This window comes from Equus quagga, chromosome 2, assembly GCF_021613505.1.
Source record: "Equus quagga isolate Etosha38 chromosome 2, UCLA_HA_Equagga_1.0, whole genome shotgun sequence".
NCBI classification, from domain to species: domain Eukaryota; kingdom Metazoa; phylum Chordata; class Mammalia; order Perissodactyla; family Equidae; genus Equus; species Equus quagga.
In genome coordinates, this window is record NC_060268.1 from 77,121,148 (window position 1) to 77,142,957 (window position 21,810).

The 21,810-nt window shown below is 41.4% G+C and overlaps 1 protein-coding gene across 1 annotated transcript in view; it reads left to right on the forward strand.

Moving 5' to 3' along the window:
• The window catches only part of OTUD7A (OTU deubiquitinase 7A), a 383,700-nt gene that overhangs the window by 194,638 nt on the left and 167,252 nt on the right, over positions 1 to 21,810 (forward strand). The window contains exons 3-4 of the mRNA XM_046652767.1: positions 13,799 to 13,893; positions 15,383 to 15,537. Coding sequence (XP_046508723.1) covers positions 15,387 to 15,537 — 151 coding nt within the window. The 5' untranslated portion in view covers positions 13,799 to 13,893; positions 15,383 to 15,386. The remainder of the gene's footprint in view (positions 1 to 13,798; positions 13,894 to 15,382; positions 15,538 to 21,810) is intronic.

Below are 21,810 nucleotides of genomic sequence, written 5' to 3' on the forward strand. Positions count from 1 at the left end.
ATTTGGTGCTCCTATGTCAGGTGCATCTATATTCATAAATGTTAAATCCTCTTGGCAGAATGTCCCTTTTATCATTACATACTGCTCCTCTGTGTTTCTCATTGCCTTTATCTTGAAGTCTCCTTTGTCTGATATAATTATGGTAACACCTGCTTTCTTTTGCTGCCATTTGCTTGGAGTATCATCTTCCATCCCTTCATTCTAAGCCTATGTTTGTCTTTAGAGTTAAGATGTGTTTCCTGGAGTTAACATATTATTCAGTCTTGTTTTTTAATCTGTCCTGCCATTCTGTGCCTTTTGATTGGAGAATTAAATCCATTTACATTTAGAGTGATTCTTGATATATGAGGGCTTAATACTGCCATTTTAGCTCTTGTTTTCCAGTTCTGTATTTCTGTGGTTTCTGTTCTCTTGCATTTCTGACTACCATTTCAGCTGGGTGGTTTTCTGTAATTGTTTTCTCAGTTTTCTCTTTATTTATGATTTGTGGCTTTGCTCTGATGTTTGTTTAGTGGTTACCATGCGGTTTGTATAAAAGATCTCATAGGTGAGATAGTCCCTTTTCTGATAGCCTCTTATCTTATCTCCATTAGCCTAAGCAGGTTCCATCCCTTTCCTCTTCCCCTTCTGAGTTAGTGTTGTCACAAACTATTCTTTTTGTGCCATGAGTTTGTGACTAAATTGAAGTGTTTATAGTTATTTTGGATGCTTTCCTAGGAATAGACTTCCTGCTCCACCTACTTTGCATGTTGGATCTTGTCCTCTGGCTTTCTACCTTATAGTCCCAAAGTGGCAAGTGTACCTGAAGATATCATGTCCTTGTTTAAGGCAGAAAGGAGAGGAAAGACAATGTGGTAAAGGACTATTCCTGAAGCCTTACTCTTCTATGAGATAAGTAAAAGCTTTCCCATAAACCTGACCCAGTTGACTTCTGTTTCCATCACGTAGACCTGAATCATTCAGCACAGCCATATCCAGATTGGTAAATCCCAGGTCAAGGGGAAGAGATTACCAGTGACTGGTTTTATGATTCATCCCTCAGTTCTAGGAATGTTATCAGTCTTCTCTGAAAATCAAGGATTCTCCACTGCTAAACCAAGATTCTGCTAAAGCAAGTTCTATCAGCAGTAGGAAAATGGGTGTAGGGTGGCAACACCGAAGAAAATGAGTGTGTACCTTCCCATCTCTCCTGATGACGTTGGCCCATTTTTCACTTTGTTAGTAAATTTTTGTGTCTTTGTTTTCCTAAAGCACATGTCAGTTCTCTCCTCAGAACTCCCCAATGTCTAACCAGTGGCTTCATATTACAGTCCAGCTACTCACCCTGACAGCCCACAGGGTTCAACCTCACAGTCTCCAAGCCCATCAGCTCTTCTGCTCCTTGTACCACATGCAAGGGTGTTACGGCCCCGTGGCTTCTGCTTGTGTTGTTCATCCAGCTTAGAATGTCTTCTTTTCAGCCTTCCTAAATCACCCTCAGAAACAAATCTTACATTTAGCTTTCTTCATCCTTCCAGATAGAAGAAACTATCCCTTTCTAATATTCTAATAGATTTTCTCATATACAATATTATAGTATTTATTCCAATTTGAGTTTATTTATACTTATTTTCATGTCTAGCCATCAGAATAGAGTAGGGACTTGGATTTAATATTTTTGTTTTCATTTTGTTCATTCATTCAGCATATTTATTTAGCATCTGGCATATTCCAGCTTGTGGTGATGTTAAGACAAAAAAATGTGAATGCTGCCCTCCAGGGCAACCCTCACAGAGAGAGGGAAGGAGGCAAGTAGGTCAGGAGTGGTAGTCCAGGACTTCATGCAATGCTCAAAGTGTTCCTCTCCTGTCATGATGACAACAGGAGGCTGTGGAAGGAGCCTGACACGTTAGGCTCTTTTAACTTAATAGGAAACGTGTTTTCTCCTAGAAGAAGAGCTGAATAAAATGATTGAAATCAATAGGAGTATAAACCTGAATAGTGAGTTGTTTGGACCTTTTTAAACCCTTATTGATGGCACATTGCCCTGGTTCAGATAGATATTTTATGCCAGAATATTTGTGAGCCTGGAGAATGAAAACCTAAATCTTTGAAAGCAAGGGAGTCTTTCAAACATTCCAGTACTGGAGGCTTGGCATTGTCCAGGGAAGCTCCGCTGCAGATTTGCAATGATGAGATAGTACCTCTGATACCCGTGTTCCCTTGGAAGGTGACCATTCCATGGTGTGAGCACATTATACAGTTGCAGGATATAGTTGTCCTCTATACATCATGATAAGTGATGCTATGTCTCATGGCCTTAAATATTATCTTCAAAATTAGTGATTATTCCTTATGGATTCTTTAAGAATTGTCTAGTCTTTAATGTGAGTTCAACGCAGGAAGCAGCATGGAAAGACCAGTCCATAACTCCTTGGGGATCATGAGCCCTTGTGTGCAATGGCAGGCATAAACCTGCTCTCATGTTAAGAACCTTTGAAAGGCCAACCCAGTGGTGTAGTGGTTAAGTTTGCACACTCTGCTTCAGCAGCACAGGGTTTGCAGGTTCAGATCCCGGGCGTGGACCTAGCACCACTCATCAAGCCATGTTGTGGTGGCATCCCACATAAAATAGAGGGAGATTGGCACAGATGTTAGCTCAGCGACAATCGTCCTCAAGCAAAAAGAGAAAGATCGGTAACAAATGTTAGCTCAGAGCCAAACTTCCTCACCAAAAAAACCCCACAAAAAACAAAGAAAGAAAATAGAGCCCTTGAAGAATGAGATATTTCACTAATTAATATATTATTCCAGTCACACTCTAGAAAACCGGAGTAGATTCTGGACTTACTATTCTTCCCAAAAATATAAATTTTAGAAGAAACTTTTCTTCCATCTTGCTGTACTGGGGGAAAACCACTAAAAGATGTGATTGAGTGTCAACTAAGGAATATTTTGCTTCTGATGAGGCATCTGTGTGCATACTGTGTTTCAGAGACACCAGATTTTTTTGACCTGAGAATGTTTGAAGACCCCTGTACTATTGTAAAGGGACAGTGAATGTCAACCTTTGGATCAAAGTGGGTTGGTATGGGAATCATAACTCTGCCACTGGAACTCTGGACTTCAGTCAAATGGAGCAAAGCTGCTTGCCTTGCAGAGTTCTTGTCTGTATGAGAGTTAACTCACTCTCAGAGCACTTCGTACAGTCAACATCAGCGTCAATATTGTAAGCACTCGCAAGTAGTAGTTATTTTCCTCACTTAAGCATAGAGTGGTTTTAGACCCATGGAAAGAATTTCTTTTATTGCCCAACTCCATTCAAATAAATTTGAAAACCTAGGTAAAATATATTAATCTGTAGGAAAATAGAATCTCACAAAATTGAATCCTATAGAGATAGAAAGTCCAAACAATAATTTCCACAGGAAAAAAATAGAGAAGATTGTAAAAGAGTTTCCCCCAAAAGAAGCATCAGGAACAGATTGATTCAAACAGAATGCCTGCCAAACCATCGAATATCAGATGACCCCAGTGCTACTGAGGTTATTGCAAGAGAATTGAAAAAGAAGGTAAACTTTCACTTTTGTTTTGTTTATGTAATGTTGACTGTAAAACTTGACAAAGATTGCACATAAAAATAAAAACTACATATCAATCTAATGCATTAATATCAGTGTGAGAATTTTAAATAAAAATTAGCAAACTGAATTAAAAATCACATAAAAAATAAATATCAATGAATGATTAAAGGAGATTTATTCTAGAAATATGAGTAAGTTCCATTATTAAAAGTCTGTTAATAAAATTCACCATATTAATATATGTGAATAAAAAAATCATGTCAAAGTCAGCATCCATCCATGATAAAACCACTCAATAATGTTTATGGATGCCTTCTAAACGTGTGTGTGTGTGTTTGTAGCCTGAAAGTCAGCAACTAGGATCTTATTCAATGTGGAAACACCAAAGTTATTCCCACCAAAGTTAGGAGGAAAGCAAAGATACCATTACCTCTTCTAATATTTAATATTATGTTGAATTAGTCAGTTCAGTCAGGCAAGAGAAAAGAGGCTTAAGAATTAAAAATTAAGATGGTAACACAATCTCTGTTTGCATTTTATATGGTTATATATCTGGAAAACCAAAATAAAACTATGGAACAATTTCTCTCAACATTAAGAATTTAGTAAAATAGCAGGATATGAATCTAACACCCCAAAATCAATAGCTTTGTTTATAAATATGATAACCAGTTAACATACATAATGGGCAAAAAGATACATTTTATGAATACCTAGGCATAAATCTCACAAGAAAATACAGAAATAGACCCAAACTCATATGCAAATTTAGCATACAAAAATAGAGGGATCTGAAATCAATGGGACTTACCCACTGATGGGCTTTTTCATGAGTGATATTAGAATAGCTGGATAGACCTAAGGAAAATGATAAAATTGGACCCATTCTTCACTTGGCACATGAGGATCAACTCCAACTGCATCAGAGCTTTAAATATAAAAAATGAAACCCTTCAATCAGTAGAAGGAAACGTGGGTGAATTCCTCTGTAGTCTGGCAATGGGAAAAAATTTTCAATTAAAACTCAAAATCCAGAAGCATTAAGGGAAAAGGTAGAAAACTATATATAAACTATTTTAATAAACTTAATTTTTCAGAGCAGTTTTAAGTTCACAGCAAAACTGAGCAGAAAGTATAGACAGTTCCCACACACACGTAGCCTCCTCTACTATGAGCAGCCCCCACCAGAGTGACAGGTTTGTTACAATCAGTGAAACTCCACTGACACATGACTATCTCCCAGTCATAGTTTAAAGTAGGTTTCACTCTTGGTGGTGTACATTTGTTGGTTCACAACCTCTGGAGTTCCCCAGGTGAAATCCAAAACTAGTCCCCATACACGGAGGGCAAGAAGGGACCACAGAAAGAGGCAGACACTCTAGATTGGTAATTGGTGGTTGTAATAAGTGAGGGAACTTACATACGAGGCTTGTCTTGGGTGGATGCAAGATGAGTAGATCTCCTTATCTGCCTGACAGAATCTTATGAGTTATAGAGGCCTTAACTGGGTTCAGTGATGTATTCAGTCCAGGTGGTCTCAACCACAATTGCTCTCTCAAGGCTATGTCCTTGAAACAGCTCCTAGTGTGGGAATAGTAGGCAGGACATACATTCCAAGGACAGGGGAAGGGATAAGGAGCCTCTGATTGCCTGGGTCCAGCTCTTGGGTCAACCAGCAGTCACATCCTGTAGATGACCTCCTTCAACAACATTCTGTGGGTTTTGACAAATTTATAATGACATGTGTCCACTATTATAGTAGCATACATAATAGTTTCACTGCTTTAAAAATAATCTGTGTTCTACCTATTCATCCCCCCCAGTATAAACTTTTCTCTTTTTTTGCTGGGAGAGATTCACCCTGAGCTAACGTCTGTTGCTAATCTTCCTCTCTTTTTCTTTTCCCTTCCCAAAGCCCCAGTACATGGTTGTATATTCTAGTTGCAGGTCATTCTAGTTCTTACATGAGATCCACCACCACAGCATGGCAACTGACAGAAGAGTGGTGTGGTTCCATGCCTGGGAACTGAACCTGGGCTGCCAAAGTGGAGCACACTGAACTTTAGCCACTAGGACATCAGGACTGGCTCTAAACTTTTTTTAATTTCAAGGAAAAAGACATCAAAAGCAAAGGAAAGAGACGAATGACAAACTAGGGGAAATATTTTCAGTGTATATCACAGAAGAAGGGCTATTATCCTTAACATATAGAAAGCTACTAATGATAGAGAAAATAACAACCAACAATAATATTTGAAGGAGGAAAAGGATGAGAGAATTGGACAGTATACAGAAAATGAAGGAAAATTGTTCTTAGCCATAATAGAGGATGCTCAAGTTTCCTCTTAGTTAGAGAAATGAACGCAATTTAAACTACAGTGAGATACTGTTTCTCACTTATGAAGTTGCCAAAAATCGAAAAGTCCAACAATATACTCTGCAGGTCAGATTTTTTTCTTTTGCCATTGGCAGTGAAAACTGATACAGCCCCTATGGGGGACAATTTGGCAGGACCTAGCAATAGTAATATTCCATCAGCATTATGTTTTGATCCAATCTCACTTCCAGGAATCTATCCCAAAGGTAGACTGAAAAAATGTGAAAGACTTTACACTCGAAATCTTCCTTCCTTTCTGTAGCTACAGAGTGATGATCAATCCTCTATTGGTGAACATTTGTGTTGCTTACAGACCTTTGTTGTTATGGATGGTATAGTGAATGTGAAAGATCTCTTGATACTGGGGCAGAATGAGCTACAGGATGTATCGTAAGGTAAGAAAAGCAAGATGGAGAAAACATCTATAGAATATCATTTCTCCAAGCAATGGGAGGATGCAATATGAATTTTTAAATCCACTAAAGTAAAAGAGGAGTATAAAGCATGTAGCTAAACACAAAATTATAGAGCAAGGAAAGGAATAGAGCAGAAAGGACGGAATAGAATGGGGCTTCTTTGAGTATACCTTGTTATTGAGATTTGACTTTAAAACTTTGTAAATATTTTACAAAATTATAAAACAAAATTAACTTTAAAAGGCAGTATTTAAAATAATAATAAAATGAAGCAAGTGGACCTAAATGTGCGTTTAGTTGGTGGCATAGCCACACAAAGAGAACTATTCAAGGTGACTTTTAAAGCCTAGTAATTTGCCTGTTGATGCATCGTGGGATATACCCAAGGCCAAAAAAAAATAAATACGATAAATAAACAAAGAAATAAATGTTTATAGTACTCATTCTAGTCTTGAATTTGAATTGGGAATACTAGAAAGAACTTAAGATGTATTTTGTCTTAAAACAAACAAACATACTTCTTAGTTCTGTCCACTAAAAACTCCCATAAACAATGAGTAGCTCAGTAGCAGTGTACCTACTGCTTGGTACCAAGCACCAAATTGTGGTCCTGAAAAGCCATTCACACTGAAACACTCATGGTCTTTTGGAGAAATGGCTAATCCCAGTTCTCGAGCAGGAAATGTACAAGATAAACTTGAAACATCTTATCTTTCCTGATGGCAAGGAAATGATGGATGGAGGATACCAGGGTCAAGGCAAATTGACTCAGGACTCAGGAGCCAACTGTAAGAGGCTCTCACTAGCCAAACTGGGACAATATGAGCATCAACAAATGATAATTGCATCTTTATTGGATGGATTTAAATGCATCAAATATGTTTAAATCCATGAGTGCAAAATGATATGTAAAGAAAGAAAATGAATTGACCACCATTGGAGGAAGCAAGTGAACCCACTCACCCAGTAAAATGATGAGTTGAAACAGGGCAAATAAAGTTCTCCTCTTACTGTTTCTTTCTATTGAAGTCCACCACTGGGTAACCAAATAGTATATTAGTGGAAGTTTCCCTTTATATAAGTATTCCAGCTAATCAATGAAGAAGGAATGAAAGAAGACTGTCAGCATGTGCAGCCTTGAGTGAATGCTGGGTCTGGTCAGTGATCATCAATGGCTGCTACCTCCACAAGTAAAGACAGACGTTCCGTACCACCTGACTGAAGAAGACAGCACCACCTATGCTGTATTTTTGTCCAGAATTGAACCCACATCTGGTCAAGCCTTCATATCCAAGTACCAATTTACAGGAAATACAGAGTACAGAGAAGCATGTTACCTGACACCGCAGGAGCAGTCAGGAAAAGCAAGACAGCAGAAAACTCTACAAGAAAAATGACCAGGTTTTTTCAACAAAGAAAAGGAAAGATGGAGGCAAAACCTATAGATTAAAAAAGACATATCCATCAGTTACAATGCATCGACCTTATTTGAATCCTAGTCCAAACAAACTGAAAAATTAAATATAGGCAAATTTATAGTATTTGAGTTCCTTGGAAATTTGAACACTGTCTGGATATTAATGACATTAAGGAATGATTGTTGATTTGGGGTGTGATAATGCACTGTGGTTATGTTCTAAAGAGTCTTTTTAGAGACGCCAAGCACCATGTAGCAAACTCTGGATGTGTGCCAGTGCCTGCTTGCCATAGGAAGCCCGAGGCAAGAGGAAGAATAAGTCATGCTGATTCCACCTTCATTTAAATGTTGATATTTTATTCAAGATTGCACTAATTTTGATTTTTTTAAATGTAGCGCTAAAATATTGTTTATCTTGATTCCTGAGATTTTCACCCCCTCTTAAATTTTGCACCTTCGGCAAGTACCTCACCTGCCTCATGCTCGTCCTGGACCTGCTCTGTGCCAGGCACTGTGAAGCCTAGAATGTGGAAAGGAGAATAAAGTCAGAATCGAGTGTTCAGACAGCTGGCCCTTTGTGAGGATAGATGGACATTACATACAAGGCATTGACCAGCCTGTTCGCAGCCCTGGGCATGGAGAGCATTCTTCTTGCACTTTTTTTCCCCATTGGTCTCCCTCTGTCTGACCCAGTGGTCAGACCACCAGCCTCTGCCTCCAACTCCCAGTGTTGGTCTTCCTCCTCCCCATCATGTCACCTTCCAGTCTCTTGTTATAACATCTGCTGACAAATACAATACAAGCATGTTTTATTTAGGCTCTGTGGAAACAGAAGTTAATGAAAAATAGATCCTGATGCAATTTTTGTCTTTGTCCTGCTACACCTCTGTCCTGCAGTTTTATTCTCACTGGTTAGGCCAATTCTTCCACTCGAGGATCCCCCAAATCCAGCAGTCCCTGACGCTGCACCTGTTTCTGAATCTCTCTCTCTCTCTCTGCTCCCTGGGAAGCTCCAGGTGGAAGAGGGGCAAGGAACTCAGAGTTCCTGGTGTTTGCATCTCATAGTCCTCACAACAGTAGCCTAAACAGAGTAGCAGCTCAATGAATGCTCTTGCTTGAATGGTAAATGAAAGCAGCCACGTTGAGTATTGGGAAGAATGTGGAATTGAAGTCAGCAACACTCATCTAGCATTAACACTCTGTGATTCCAAGCCAGAATACCAAAGGGGACCTTGGGCTGAGGTCTGAGAGCAGCACAATGAGAGCAGTGCAAGGAGGTAGACGCTGCATGAGCCTGTGCACCTGGGAGAAGTGTGCCCACATGCCCAGAGAGAGCAGCTCCCAGTTGGGAATGTGCACTGTGCACAAGCCCGGGAAGTAAGGGAGAGCCTCCGCAGGGCCTGGACCCCAGCCTGGACCAGCAGCAGGAATAGCCCAAGAGAGGTTCCAGGAGGTGGTGGGTAGAGTAGGAAGTGCTTATTGATAGGAGGTGTGAGTTCGGAAAATCTGGCCAATTTGATGTTTCAGCTGAAGAAGGAAGGGAGTGAAAATTTGATTAGAGAAATGGGAAGGCATAAATCAACAGAAGAAAAGAAAACAATTACAAAGGAAAAAAATGTCACTGTGTTTCCTCCAAAGCTTTGTCATTGTTTTTACCTCTTTTGCAAATGTTCACTAACAAGCTAAATTCACATCTCTGACAGCAGTGGTTCTGGGACTTCAGCCCAGCTGACAACAGAATCACCTGAAGGACATGCAAAACCAGGTGGCTGGGCCCACCCCCAGAGATTCTGACTCAGCAGATCTAAGGTGGAGCCTGGGGATGTGCATTTCTAACAAGTTCCAGGGGAGGCTGTGGCTGCTGCTCTGAGGAGCACACTTGGAGAATCACAGTTTCTGAGGCCCTGGCTCTGACCCCTGGTATCAAGAGGATTATCTCAAATATCTGTGTAGCCCCTAATTGTTTACAGAGCTCTTTCACAGACACTGTAATTCACTTAATCTCCTGTAAGCCCTGCCTGATAGGCCCATCATTCCACATTGTTTGTTAGACATCCACCATGGGCCAGGTCAGGGCTGGCCCCTAGGGTGGCAGAGCTAAGGAGGGGGGTCTTCCTTGGCTCAGCCCAGTGAGGGAGCTGGAGCAAGGCACGCACTCATGCCCATGTTTGATTGAACTAACTTACCAAAGCAAAGATCTTTTAAGTAAATGTATGGAGTGCTTTCTAGGAAGCTGGACAGTTCTTTGCTTTATTTGGTTGTTTAAACTTGACATTAACTTGCCTATTTAATAAGGAACAAAAGCGTAATGTCTAACAAAATGTGTGGATAGTGCATTTTTAGCAATATTTCAATTTTAGCAATATTTTCCAAAACATGGGATAGGACCGCCTCCGTCAGGATCACCTGACATGCTGCCCACCGGTGGATGAGTCCCTCCTCAGGCCCTCTGCATCTGAAGCACACATGCATGAGTGAGTGGGTGTGAGGAAGAGACAAGAGAGACAGATCTGCGTTTTAAGGAGGCCTGTGGCAATTGCTTTTGTCCCCTCTCGTTGGGGGTCTGCAGGTGCGTAGTGTGATAGAGTTTATACTGTCAAAGGAATTCAGGGACCACCACTGGGACAGAGCATGACTTGGGGGTTGGACAGGAATGGGGCACTCATCCTTGTCACAGCCAAGCAGGACTCTGAGAGGAGCTGCACTGGGAACATTCTCAGTGTGAGAGACAGCCTAGAGCATTTGAGAGTTCAAGAAACTCTCCCAGGAGTCAAGGGCCTGGTAGGGAGGGAGCCAGGGACCACAGAGAAGCAGGCCAATCCAGGCTGCTGTGGACAAAGTGAAGGCCATGAGAAGGACCCCTGTGCTCTTGTGCTTGTGGGTGACCCTCCGTGGGAGCGGTAAGCCCAGGGCTCAGACATGGCATTGGCTGCCTGCTGCAGGGAAGACAAAGGGCCAAGGACAGCTCTTGGAGCAAGAGGAAATGTGCCACACATGGAGACCAGGGCATTTCCCAGCAAGGTCCCAACAGCTCTTCCCTTCTCAAAGCCTCAGTTCTCTCACACATAAAGAGAAGTAATAAAAAGACCTACTCAAGAGTACAGACAATGTTCAACAGTGGTTTTTAGGAACAAGCCTAGCCAGATATCTGGTATCCGGGACAGGGGTAGTGACAGTTGCCACTGTCATGGTGGTTTGTGACCAGGGCCTGGGATGCAGCCCACCCTGTAGGCACACAGATGACCACAGGGAAGAGAGCTGGAAACTGGCCAGTCCCCACAAAGCCTGTTAACACTCATCTGTCCAGCCCTCAGGGGAACAATGCTGCCCATCAGGTGTGTGCTCTACCTGCTGCATAAACCACAGAGACACTCCTACCCACGGTGTGTCTTTTTCACAGAGCAGCTCAGAAGAGGAAGAATGGCAGATTCATGAACACATAGAAATAAAAGGGAAGAGGATTCTCGGTTTCATTTTTCATCAATTTTCATGTAACAGTTATAAACCTCTGCTCTTCTCTCCTTTTTGAGACGTTCAAACCATGTGATATTACAATAGAAAGAGTCCTTAGCTTTCCTGGCCAAACCCTGTATTTTGCAGGGAGGGAGCTGAGGCTCTGGAGGTGGACTTCAATGGTGGATATAGGAGCAGTGCCAGGCCTCCCTCCTAGAGTTCTCCATCAGTCTCCCACTGTGCATTTGTAGGCCTCTTCCCCCATCTGTCCCTGACTCAGGGACTGAGGCACAGCCAGGAAAGGAGGTGTAGGTCACCATACCTATGTCTGAGTAGCAATGGGGTTGAGGGTGTGCATCTGGTGCTCTTGGGAAGAGGCCCCTGCCTATCTTGAGTTCGTGCCTACCTGTAATCAATTAGCAGGCTCACTGGTATTTCTTCCTGTGCTGGAAATGCAGTGGGACTGGGCGAAGACAGCGAGAATACAGGATCAGATGCACCTCCATTATCCAGTCTAGTTCCTCAGCAGTTCCAGTGGCAGCAGTTCTGCTCCTCGGTGGCTAGACGATGATGGTCTCAGGGTCCCTAGTGAGAGTTCGTTCACTGGTTCAATAATTACCAGTGTTTATTGAGCTTGTATGCAGGCCAGGGCATTTCATGCACTGACTCCTTAAACTTCCAAGTAGCTATGAGATACTACTATTATTCTAATTCCACTAGTGAGGAAACTGAGGCACAGAAAGGTGAAACAGCATGCCTGAGGCCACACAGGCAGTAGTGGTGAAGCCACCTTGGAACTGAGAGACTGATCCCAGGGCCAAGCTCTTGTCCCCATGCTGTACTGCCTCTCCTAAGAACAGCTTGACATACCACTGTCCCCAGGGCAGTAGACAAGACCCTCAGAGAAGTTCCATCCATGGGCCAAGATGCACAAGAACGACCAGGATTGCAGAACTAGGACCTAGGCACCCTGAGCCTCACACAGCTAGAACTGAGCCATGTGGATGCCTTGGCCAAGGAATGGCAGCTAGAGAGGCCCAGAAGTGCACTTTGAAGAGGTGGCAGGGGCAGCAGGGTGAAGACAGCCAAGGTGGTCAGGAGCCCATATTCCCACTGCCCTAGCTTCTCCCGTATCATCACAGTGCAGGGATATGAGGCTTGGTGGCCATGGTGGTATTAGGTTTAAGAAGTAAGTCTTCAAGGGGATATGCATGGTGGCAAGCATCTTGCCATGCAAATGCTCACTTGAATTTGGGTGAAAAATTCACTTTAAGCCTTTTCTTTAATCTTTATCTGCATCAAGGACAAGGTACAGAGGAGGAGGTGTGGGCATAAATCTGCACTATGACACTGGTGGAAGCTTGTAACAGTCACAGCATGGCGACCTGGTATACGTATCAGAACAGCTGAGATTGCGTTACTCACAACAGCCAAAAGGAGGAAGCAACCGAAGTGACCATTGACAGATGATGGATAAACAAAATGTGGTCTATATGTACAATGGACTATTAGTCAGCCTTGTCATGGACTGTATGCTTGTGTCCCCCCAAAATTCATATGTTGAAGCCCTTATCCCCAAGCGATGATATTAGGAGGTGAGCCTCTGGGAGGTGATTAGGATTAGATGAGGTCATGAGGATGGAGCCCCCACGTTGGGATTAGTGTCTTTATGAGAAGAGAAACAGACTAGAGCTCATTCTCTCAGTCCTCAGTCTTAACAACAACAAGTTGGCTCTCTACAAGCCAGGGAAGCAGGTCCTTACTGGATACTGGGTCTGTTGGCAGCTTGATCTTGGACTTTGCAGCCTCCAGAACTCTGAGAAATAAATATCTGTTGTTTTAGCACCCCATCTATGGTATTTTGTTACAGCAGCCTGAGTTGACTAAGACAAGCCTTAAAAAGGAAGGAAATTCTGACACTTGCTACAACGCAGATGAACCCTGAAGACATTATGCTGAACAAAACAAGCCAGTCACAAAAGGACAAATGTTATATTATTCAATTATATATGATTCCTAGAAAGTAGAATGATGGTTTCTAGGGGCTGGGGGTGTGGAGAAATGAGAGTCAGTGTTTCATGTGGACAGAGTTTCAGTTGAGAGAGATGAAAAAGTTCTGGAGATGGGTAGTGGTGATAGTTGTACAACAATGTGGATGTACTTAATACCACTAACTGTACACTTAAATATGACTAATTTGGTAAATTTCATGTTATGTGTGTGTTACCACAATAAAAAAAAAAAAAAACTAAGATTAAATGTTTTGATGTGGTGTTTACTAGTAAGGTTTAAAACAGCCCTGTACTGTGAAAGTGCTACTCATTGAAATATAAGTGCTTGCTAAAATGAGGAAGGTTAAGCCACCCCCACCTTGCAGAAGTCCCCAGGATGTAGGAAATGATGGCTGGCTGGTAGGCAGGTACCTGCAGGGCCCAGAAAGGCAGCAAGTGTGCTGCGGAGAGTTGGCTGCGCCCCAGATGCAGCCTCCCTGATGTGACAAGAAGCAAAGCATTCAGCCTCTGTCTGAGAGTAAGGAGAGTAACATGCTCTTATTCTCTGATTTGTCCCCCAGGTGGAAGTGACAAAAGAGGAGACTCTCCCGGCCGAGGCTCCGGTGCATGGAGAGAAGGAAGAAGACAATCTCCTAATTGGTACCATATACATCAGGTCAAATAATTTTCTTATTTTCCAGCTGCACCAACCAAAGATTACACCCAAGTAGGAGCCATGTGCAAGCTGGTGTAGTAACAATGAACATGTCTGAGGTCACAGACCTCCCCACCTGATCCCCAGTCCTCAGGGTCTTGCATCTTGGATGCTTTTTTCTCCCAGTCTTACAAATGCACAGATGGGCTCAGAGAGGTTAGAAAGCATGTCACAGCTCGTCAGAGTGGCAGATCTGGGGCTCAGGCTGGCATGCCTGGCTCTGAAGCAGCAGCAGTCATCACAGAACCCAGCCCACAGAGCAGAGCATCCAAGTGGTTATCTTTAAAGGAGGGAACAGAGGACACTCATCAGTAGCATGGGATTGAAACTCGCCCCACAGCATGTTAAATTAATTACGTGCATAATTAATATACTTATTTATACCAGTATAAAATTTTCTGTCATCTAAAGTGGACTCAGCAAACTTTCTATAAAGGTCCAAATAGTAAATATGTTTGGTTTTGTGGGTCTCATGATCTCTATTTTAACTGCTCAACTGGGCCGTGTGCAAAAGCAACCAGAGGCAATATGTAAATGAAGGATGTGGCTATGTTCCAATGCAACTTTATTTACAAAAACATGTGGTGGACCACACTTGGCCCATGGCCATAATTTGCTAACCCGTTATGTATGCAAACATGGGGATGCCTTTGCACTGTATCAGCCGTGACCGGGTATCTACCAGTGACCCAGCACTGGTTCACTAGTTCATGAGTCACCCTCACCTGCCATGTGCTGGTTGCTTTTCCCGCAGCATTTGGCTGGTACAGCCTGTGGTCAAGCTGCAGGATGCCCATTGTATCTTTCTAACTAGGATTATTCTGCCTAGGAAATCTGACATCTTTATGAATTTTGTTGGATTGTTACTGTGACTATGACAACTCTTGGAGAGATGGCAGATAGGCAGATAGTTTAGTTGTCATCTTCAGCAAGTTTTGTATTTCAGTGAACTCTGGATTAACATGGAGTCTTTCCTGAGAGCCTAGTGAGGGGTGAGAGCTGAGGGGTGTGTTGGCTCACTGATGAATGCCTAATTGGGATATAGTGTGCAACTCAGTTACATTCTGGAAGTGTTACATGTGTGTATAACTTGGAAGAGGATTAGAAATCTAATGACTCCAAATTAATCTAAGTGTACTCAAGGTGTTTGATTTTTTTAAAGACTAGTCTATCTTCTTTTCAATCGGTTGTCATTGGAATTGACAGAATGAAAGATCAGAAGCACTGGATTTCATAACGACCCCTTATTTCATATACACATACAGAGGGATAATATTTGGGTTTGAGTTTTATTTAATGTCTTAGATGAAGATTCAGGCAGTTGTCCCAAACTAGCTCAAAAATATGTCACAGCAGGCGGAACTGGTTCCTTCTCTCCACTGGGTCTCTGCATGTGTTCTCACTCACGTTGCCACTTCCATCACTTTTGCTTCTCTCCTCTTTCCTGCAGATGGATGGTTTCTAGCCTGCTTCCAAACCCCACCTCGGCTGAGTGTTGGGCAGCCCTTCTACATGATCATATGACTCTTGATATGGACGCAGTCCTGTCAGACTTTGTTCGGTCCACAGGGGCAGAACCTGGTCTGGCCAGAGACCTGCTGGAAGGTAAGCCCGCCTCCTCAGCCCCCGCACCACCCTCTGGGACTGACTACCTTCCAACTCGGTGACAAGAGATAAGAATATCTCTGTTGCCTGACAACAGTGGTACTTGGACTCTTTAAAAAGTAGAAGAAGGTTTTGGTGGTGAAATTATTTTTGTTACTCTTGACTTTATTTGGGGTGTGGAATAGATCACTCAGATCTCTATGGGGAAAGTGCAGAAGGCTTTGGCTAGGCTTTGCGTTAAAGCTTGAGGATAATGAGTCAAAATTTACCAGTAACTTTTTTTTAAAGAAAATATATTCAGTAGAGCAGAAATTATAGAACACTGAACAAAACACTTTTATTGGAGACCTGAGCTGCTTATCTCTATCTTAACTGAGACAAAAATACCTTAGGCCAAAGTTTTTGGTGAAAAAACCACCTAGTAACCAGTAAAATAGATGGTAATAATTCACAAGCAAGAAGGCAAAATTCATCCTCAAGCTTTTAGAGGAGGAATCATTTGCTACATGAAAAATGTGCGTAGTCCATATGTAGAATGTTTTCAGATATGTATCAGGTATAATCATGATAGACTAAAAATTAAAATTTAATTTCTGTCTCCAGCTGTAAAATGGATTTACTTTGTGTGTTTTTGAAATCTTTATTTTATTTATTTATTTTTTGTGACGTGGTAAAGAGAAGTGATGGGAATAGTCAGTTATAACTTCTCAGGACAATCAAATGTGTAAGAAGAGAGGATTTTAAAATGATTATTCTTTGCTTTAATTATGTAAACTTCTATTTGTGGAATTTGTTAACACGTGGTCAAGTATTATCAGTCGCAATGATTCCTAATTCACCTAGGAAAAATATGAATTAGTGTACGTCAGTGCAAATGGTCGAGGTAACTATTCAATCCTATTGAAAATTAAGAACTTTCTCTTGGAGGATTCTGAGAAAATGGCACTGGCAATAGCAGTTTTTAAATTTCCCTGAATCTCCTAGAATTTCAAACAAACTTGGGGTTTAGAATAAAATATGCTTAGAGAATTTTCGTTGTATTTGTAAATCAAAGTGTGAGTCTCACTTCCCGATAGTCACATTATATGACGTCTCCTTGACAGTTCCCACTGCTTTTCTTCATTTAAGTGAACAGCAGTGTGAAGTAGGGTTAGAATCAGGTTGGCAATGAGAGCGGGATTCAAATCCCAACTCAGCTGCTTAGTGGCTGTGAGATGTAGGGCCAATTATTTAACTTCTCTTCACCACAGTTTTCTCCCCCACATTGAGCTTAAGCCACCTTCCAGGGTGACTGTGAACATTAGAAGCTGTGATAGAAAGTGTTTGGCGGAGTGACCAGCAGGCAGCAGAGGCTCAAGAAATAGTTGAAGGAGATCATGTTTGTTGTTGCAGACTTTGCAGCTGGCTCGCAGATTGCTGTTAATATCTAGATAGCCTTCAGCAGGAAGCAATAGTTGCCAGCTCTTTTCTTTTTTTATTAATTTTTAATTTTATTTTTTAAATTAGAATACTGAAAAGTTGTCTTTTTTGTGTACAGCTCTCAGAATTTTAACAAATGCATAGATTCATGTTCCTACTACGGCTGTCAGAACACAGACCATCTCGTCACCCCAAATACTCCTTCCAGCTCTCTTTTATTGGCACACCCTCCCCACCGCTGTCTGCTGGCCACCACTGCTGCGCTTCCCCTCATTTTAGTTTTCTTTCAGGAATGCCACATACACAGAGTCATGCAGAACCTCATCTTTTGAAACTGGCTTCTTTTCACTCAGCATAATTATTTTGAGATTCATCTAAGTTGTGAGTGTCATATTTTGTTCCTTTTTATTGCTGAGCATCATCCATTCGAGAGCAGGACCACTGTGTGTTGGTCCATCACCTGTTGAAAGGCAGTTCTGTTGTTTCCAATCTGGGGCAGTTATGACTCGAGCTGCTATAACCATTTGATAGCAGGGGTTGTTATGAACATAGTTTTAATTTTTCCAAGGGAAACGCATAGGGATGAGATTTCTGGTTCATATGGTAAGTGTATGTTTAACTTTATAAGAAACTGACAAGCTGTTTTCCAGAGTCCTGTACTATTTTACATTCCTACCAGCAAAGTATGAGAGTACCAGCTGCACCACATCCTTACTAGCACTTGGTATTTCTTTATTTTTTTTTAATTTTAGCCATTCTAATGGGTGTGGAATGGTATTTCTTCATCATTTTGATTTTCATTTCCCTAATGACTAATGATGTTGAAATTTTCTTTCATGTTATTATTTTCCATCTATATATTTTCTCTGGAGAAATGTACATTCAAGCCTTTTGCCTGTTTCTAGGGAACACTGAGTTGCTTGTTTTCTTATAGTTGAGTTTTGAGAGTTCATTGTGTATTCTGACTGTAAATCCTTTGCCAAATGTGGGATTTGCAAATATTTTCTCCCAGTCTGTGCTTGACTTTTTATTCTCTTGACAATGTCCTTTGCAGTGCAAAAGATTTTAATTTTGATGAAGTTCAATTTATCAATTTTGCTTTTATGGATCATGCTTTGAGTGACATGTCTAAGAACCTTTGCATGTCTCCAGATCATAAAGATTTTCTCCAATGTGGTCTGTCAAAAGTTTTATACTTTTATGTTGTATATTTTGATCTCTGACTCATTTCAAGTTGTTTTTTCTATAACGTGTAAGATGTAGGCCGAAGTTCATTTTTATACGTATGGATATCCAATTGTTTCAGCACCATTTGTTGAAAAGTTTATCCTTTCTCCATTGAATTGGCTTTGCACGTTTGTCAAAAACCAATTGAGCATGCCTGAGGGAATCTATTTCTGTTTGTTTTATTTTTTTTGCTGAGGAAGACTCACCCCGAGCTAACATTTGCTGCCAATCTTCCTCTTTTTGCATATGAGCCGCCACCACACATGACCACTGACAGATGAGTGTTATAGGTCCACACCTTGGATCCAAACCCAGGCCGCTGAAGTGGAGTGCACCAAACTTAACCCCTAGGCCACCAAGGCTGGCCCTGGGGAATCTATTTCTTGATGCTGATTCTGATCCATTGGTCAATATGTCCATTCCTTTGCTGATACTACACCATTTTGATTACTGTAGCTTTGTAGTGACTCTTAAAATCAGTTAGCATTAGTCTTCCAACTTTATTATTCTCTTTCAAAAATGTTTCAACTATTCTATTTCCTTTGCCTTTCCATATAAATTTGAAGATTGGCTTAATTCTGTCTGTAAAATTTCCTGCTTGGGTTTTGATTGGCATTGTGTTAAATCTGTAAGTCAATCCTAACTATGTTTTGCCTTCCAATCCTTGAAGTCAAGATAGTCATACTTCCCATTTACTTAGGTCTTCTTTGAGTTCTTTCATCAACGTTTTGTAGTTTTAGCATATAGATCCTACATATGGTGTGTTAGATTTATGTCCAGGTGTGGTTTTTTTTAGCTGTTGTAAATGGTATTTTTTTTTTTAAATTTTCAGTTTCTGATTGTTCAATGCTAGTATAGAGAAATATAATTTTTATATGTTGCCCTTCTATCTGGCAATCTTGCTAAAGTCAATGATTTGTTCTAGGGTGTGTGTATATGTGTGCATCCTCATGCATGTGCGTGCGTGTGTGCGTGTGTGTGTGTGTATGTGTGTATTCCTCGGGATTTTCCACATAAATAATCATGTTGTCTCCAAATAGGGAGAGATTTATATATTTCTTTCCAATGTGTGTGCCTTTTATTTTTTTCTTGACTTATTGCAGTAGTTAGGACTTCTAGTTTCAGCTATTCAAAAGGTTGAATAGGAGTGATGAAAGAGAACCTCCTTGCCTTGTTCTTGATGTTAAGCGGAAAGTGTTCAGTCTTTCACCATTATGTAGAATGTTGGCTGTAGGTCTTTGTAGATGCTCTTTATAAGATGGAGGGGATTCCTTTCTATTCCTAGTATGCAGAGAGTTTTATCATGAATACTTGTTGAGTTTTTTCAAATGCATTTTCTACATCAATTGATATGATCAAGTGTTTTTTTCTTCTTTAAACTGCTGATATAGTAGATTACATTGATTGCCTTCTAATAGTAAACCAGCCTTTCATCCATTCTTTCTTTTTTTAAAAAAAAAAAAGATTGGTGGGGCTGGCCCCGTGGGCAAGTGGTTAAGTTGGCGTCCTCCGCTGCAGGCGGCCCAGTGTTTCGTTGGTTCGAGTCCTGGGCGCCGACATGGCACTGCTCATCGGGCCACGCTGAGGCAGCATCCCACATGCCATGGCTGGAGGTACCCACAACGAAGAATATACAACCATGTACCAGGGGGTTTGGGGAGAAAAAGGAAAAAAAAATTTTTTAAATCTTTAAAAAAGAAAAAAAGATTGGCACCTGACCTAACAATTGATGCCAATTTTTTTTTCTGCTTTTTCTCCCTAAATCCCCCTAGTGCATAGTTGTATATTTTAGTTGTGGGTCCTTCTAGTGGTGGCATGTGGGATGCCGCCTCAGCATGGCCTGACAATCAGTGCCATGTCTGCGCCCAGGATCCAAACCAACAAAACCCGGGGCCGCCGAAGCGAAGCGCATGAACTTAACCCCTCGGTCATGGGGCCGGCCCCCATCCGTTATTTCTTTAAGGATTTTTCTGCCCCACGTTTTTCTCCTCTCCTTCTTGGAATCAAATGATTTGAAGGTTAGACCTTTTCTCCTTGTCCTACAGGTCCCTACAGTTCTTTTTATTTTCTTTTCCAATCTTTTCTCTGTCCATTGTTCAGACTGGATAATTTCTATTGGTTTATTTATAAATTTACAGACTCTTTCCTCTGTCATCTCCATTCTGTTATTGAACCCATCCAGTGAATTTTCTATTTTACATGTTGAATTTTTTCATTTCTAAACTTGTTTCCTCTTTATATCTTCTGTTTCTTTACTGAGACTTTCTATATTTTTCAAGAGTGTTCTCTCTTATTTGTTGAAAAATATTTATAATAACCACTTTAAACTCTTTGTCAGATAATTCCAATAACAGTTTCATTCCAGCACTGCTATTGAGATTTCCCTGGTTTTTTGCATGGTGACTAAATTTGGATTATATCCTAGATACTTTGAATATTATGTTTTGAGACTCTGGTGGTTTAAATCTTATGGAAAATGTTGTTATTTTTGTTTTGGAAGGTAATTGTCCCAATAGGGTTCAGACCACGAGTTCCAAGTTCCTCAAGACGTCTGTGGAGTGTGATTCCAACACTGAGTCTTTGAGAAGTCCTGTTTGGATCTGTCTTGTGTGTGTACCACCTTGTGGCCAGTCTGGGACCTGGGCAATCGTCTGTCCCATATTTCACTACTCAAAGTCTCTGGAATCGATTTAGGGTCAAATCTATACATGTGCAGCTCAGGGGTAAGCCCAAGAGTTCATAAACAACTTTAAAGGGGTTGCTTTCCCAAACTCCTGCCTTATCATAATCTCCTCAATAGTCCTGGATGCCTGGGACTCCACTTTTCCAGTCCTCCAGCCAGCACACTAGGCCTTTGTTCACTCCATGTTCCTGCACACTTGATTGGCCTATGCCCATGTCAGAGATAAGCAGTCAGAAGTCAGAGAAAGAACAAAAGCAATGGGCTTCGACCCCCGTCTGGGAACCACTGTTCCTCTGATTGGAGAGGAAGAATCCCCTGCCTCCCAGTTCTACTTTCCTGCCATCCCCCATTGCTGCCACAAAATTGCTTGAGTTCTGGGGCACGAGAGAACTGAGAAATTTTTAGAAGAAAAAAAGATAAATGAGAGATTTCTACACTCTCTCTGAACATTAGAGACTCTTTCCTACTTCTTGAGCCAGAGAACCAGGGCTTCCCCTGGAGCTAATGCCCACTTCTGGGTGTGGGGCTACACTGAATTCACATGGGGGTGATTGGAGGAAAACAGTCATCAACTCAACACTGGTTCTGCGGTACTTCAAATTGTGGTCTTCTTCCTCTATCTGCCTGCTGTCGTTTACATTTCTGAGTGCCCAGTAACTGCTCCATGCATTCAGTCCAGGAGTCCTCACTGATTTCAGTAGGAGAGATACAGTGGAGTGTCCTTGCTCCATCTTACCCAGGACGGCAACCTATCCTCTGTTTTCGCAAGTGGGAAGACTGTGGTTACCTATGTATGGTGGGTCCTTTGAGTTGTCAGAGGTATTTGAGTTGAGATTTTTCTAAAAGCCAGTGTTTCAAAGAATGAAATATTTTCATTGTGAGGTCTCAGATCTTTCTAATGGTAAAAAAAATCACAATGATGGCAGAAGCTGGGTGAAGGGTAC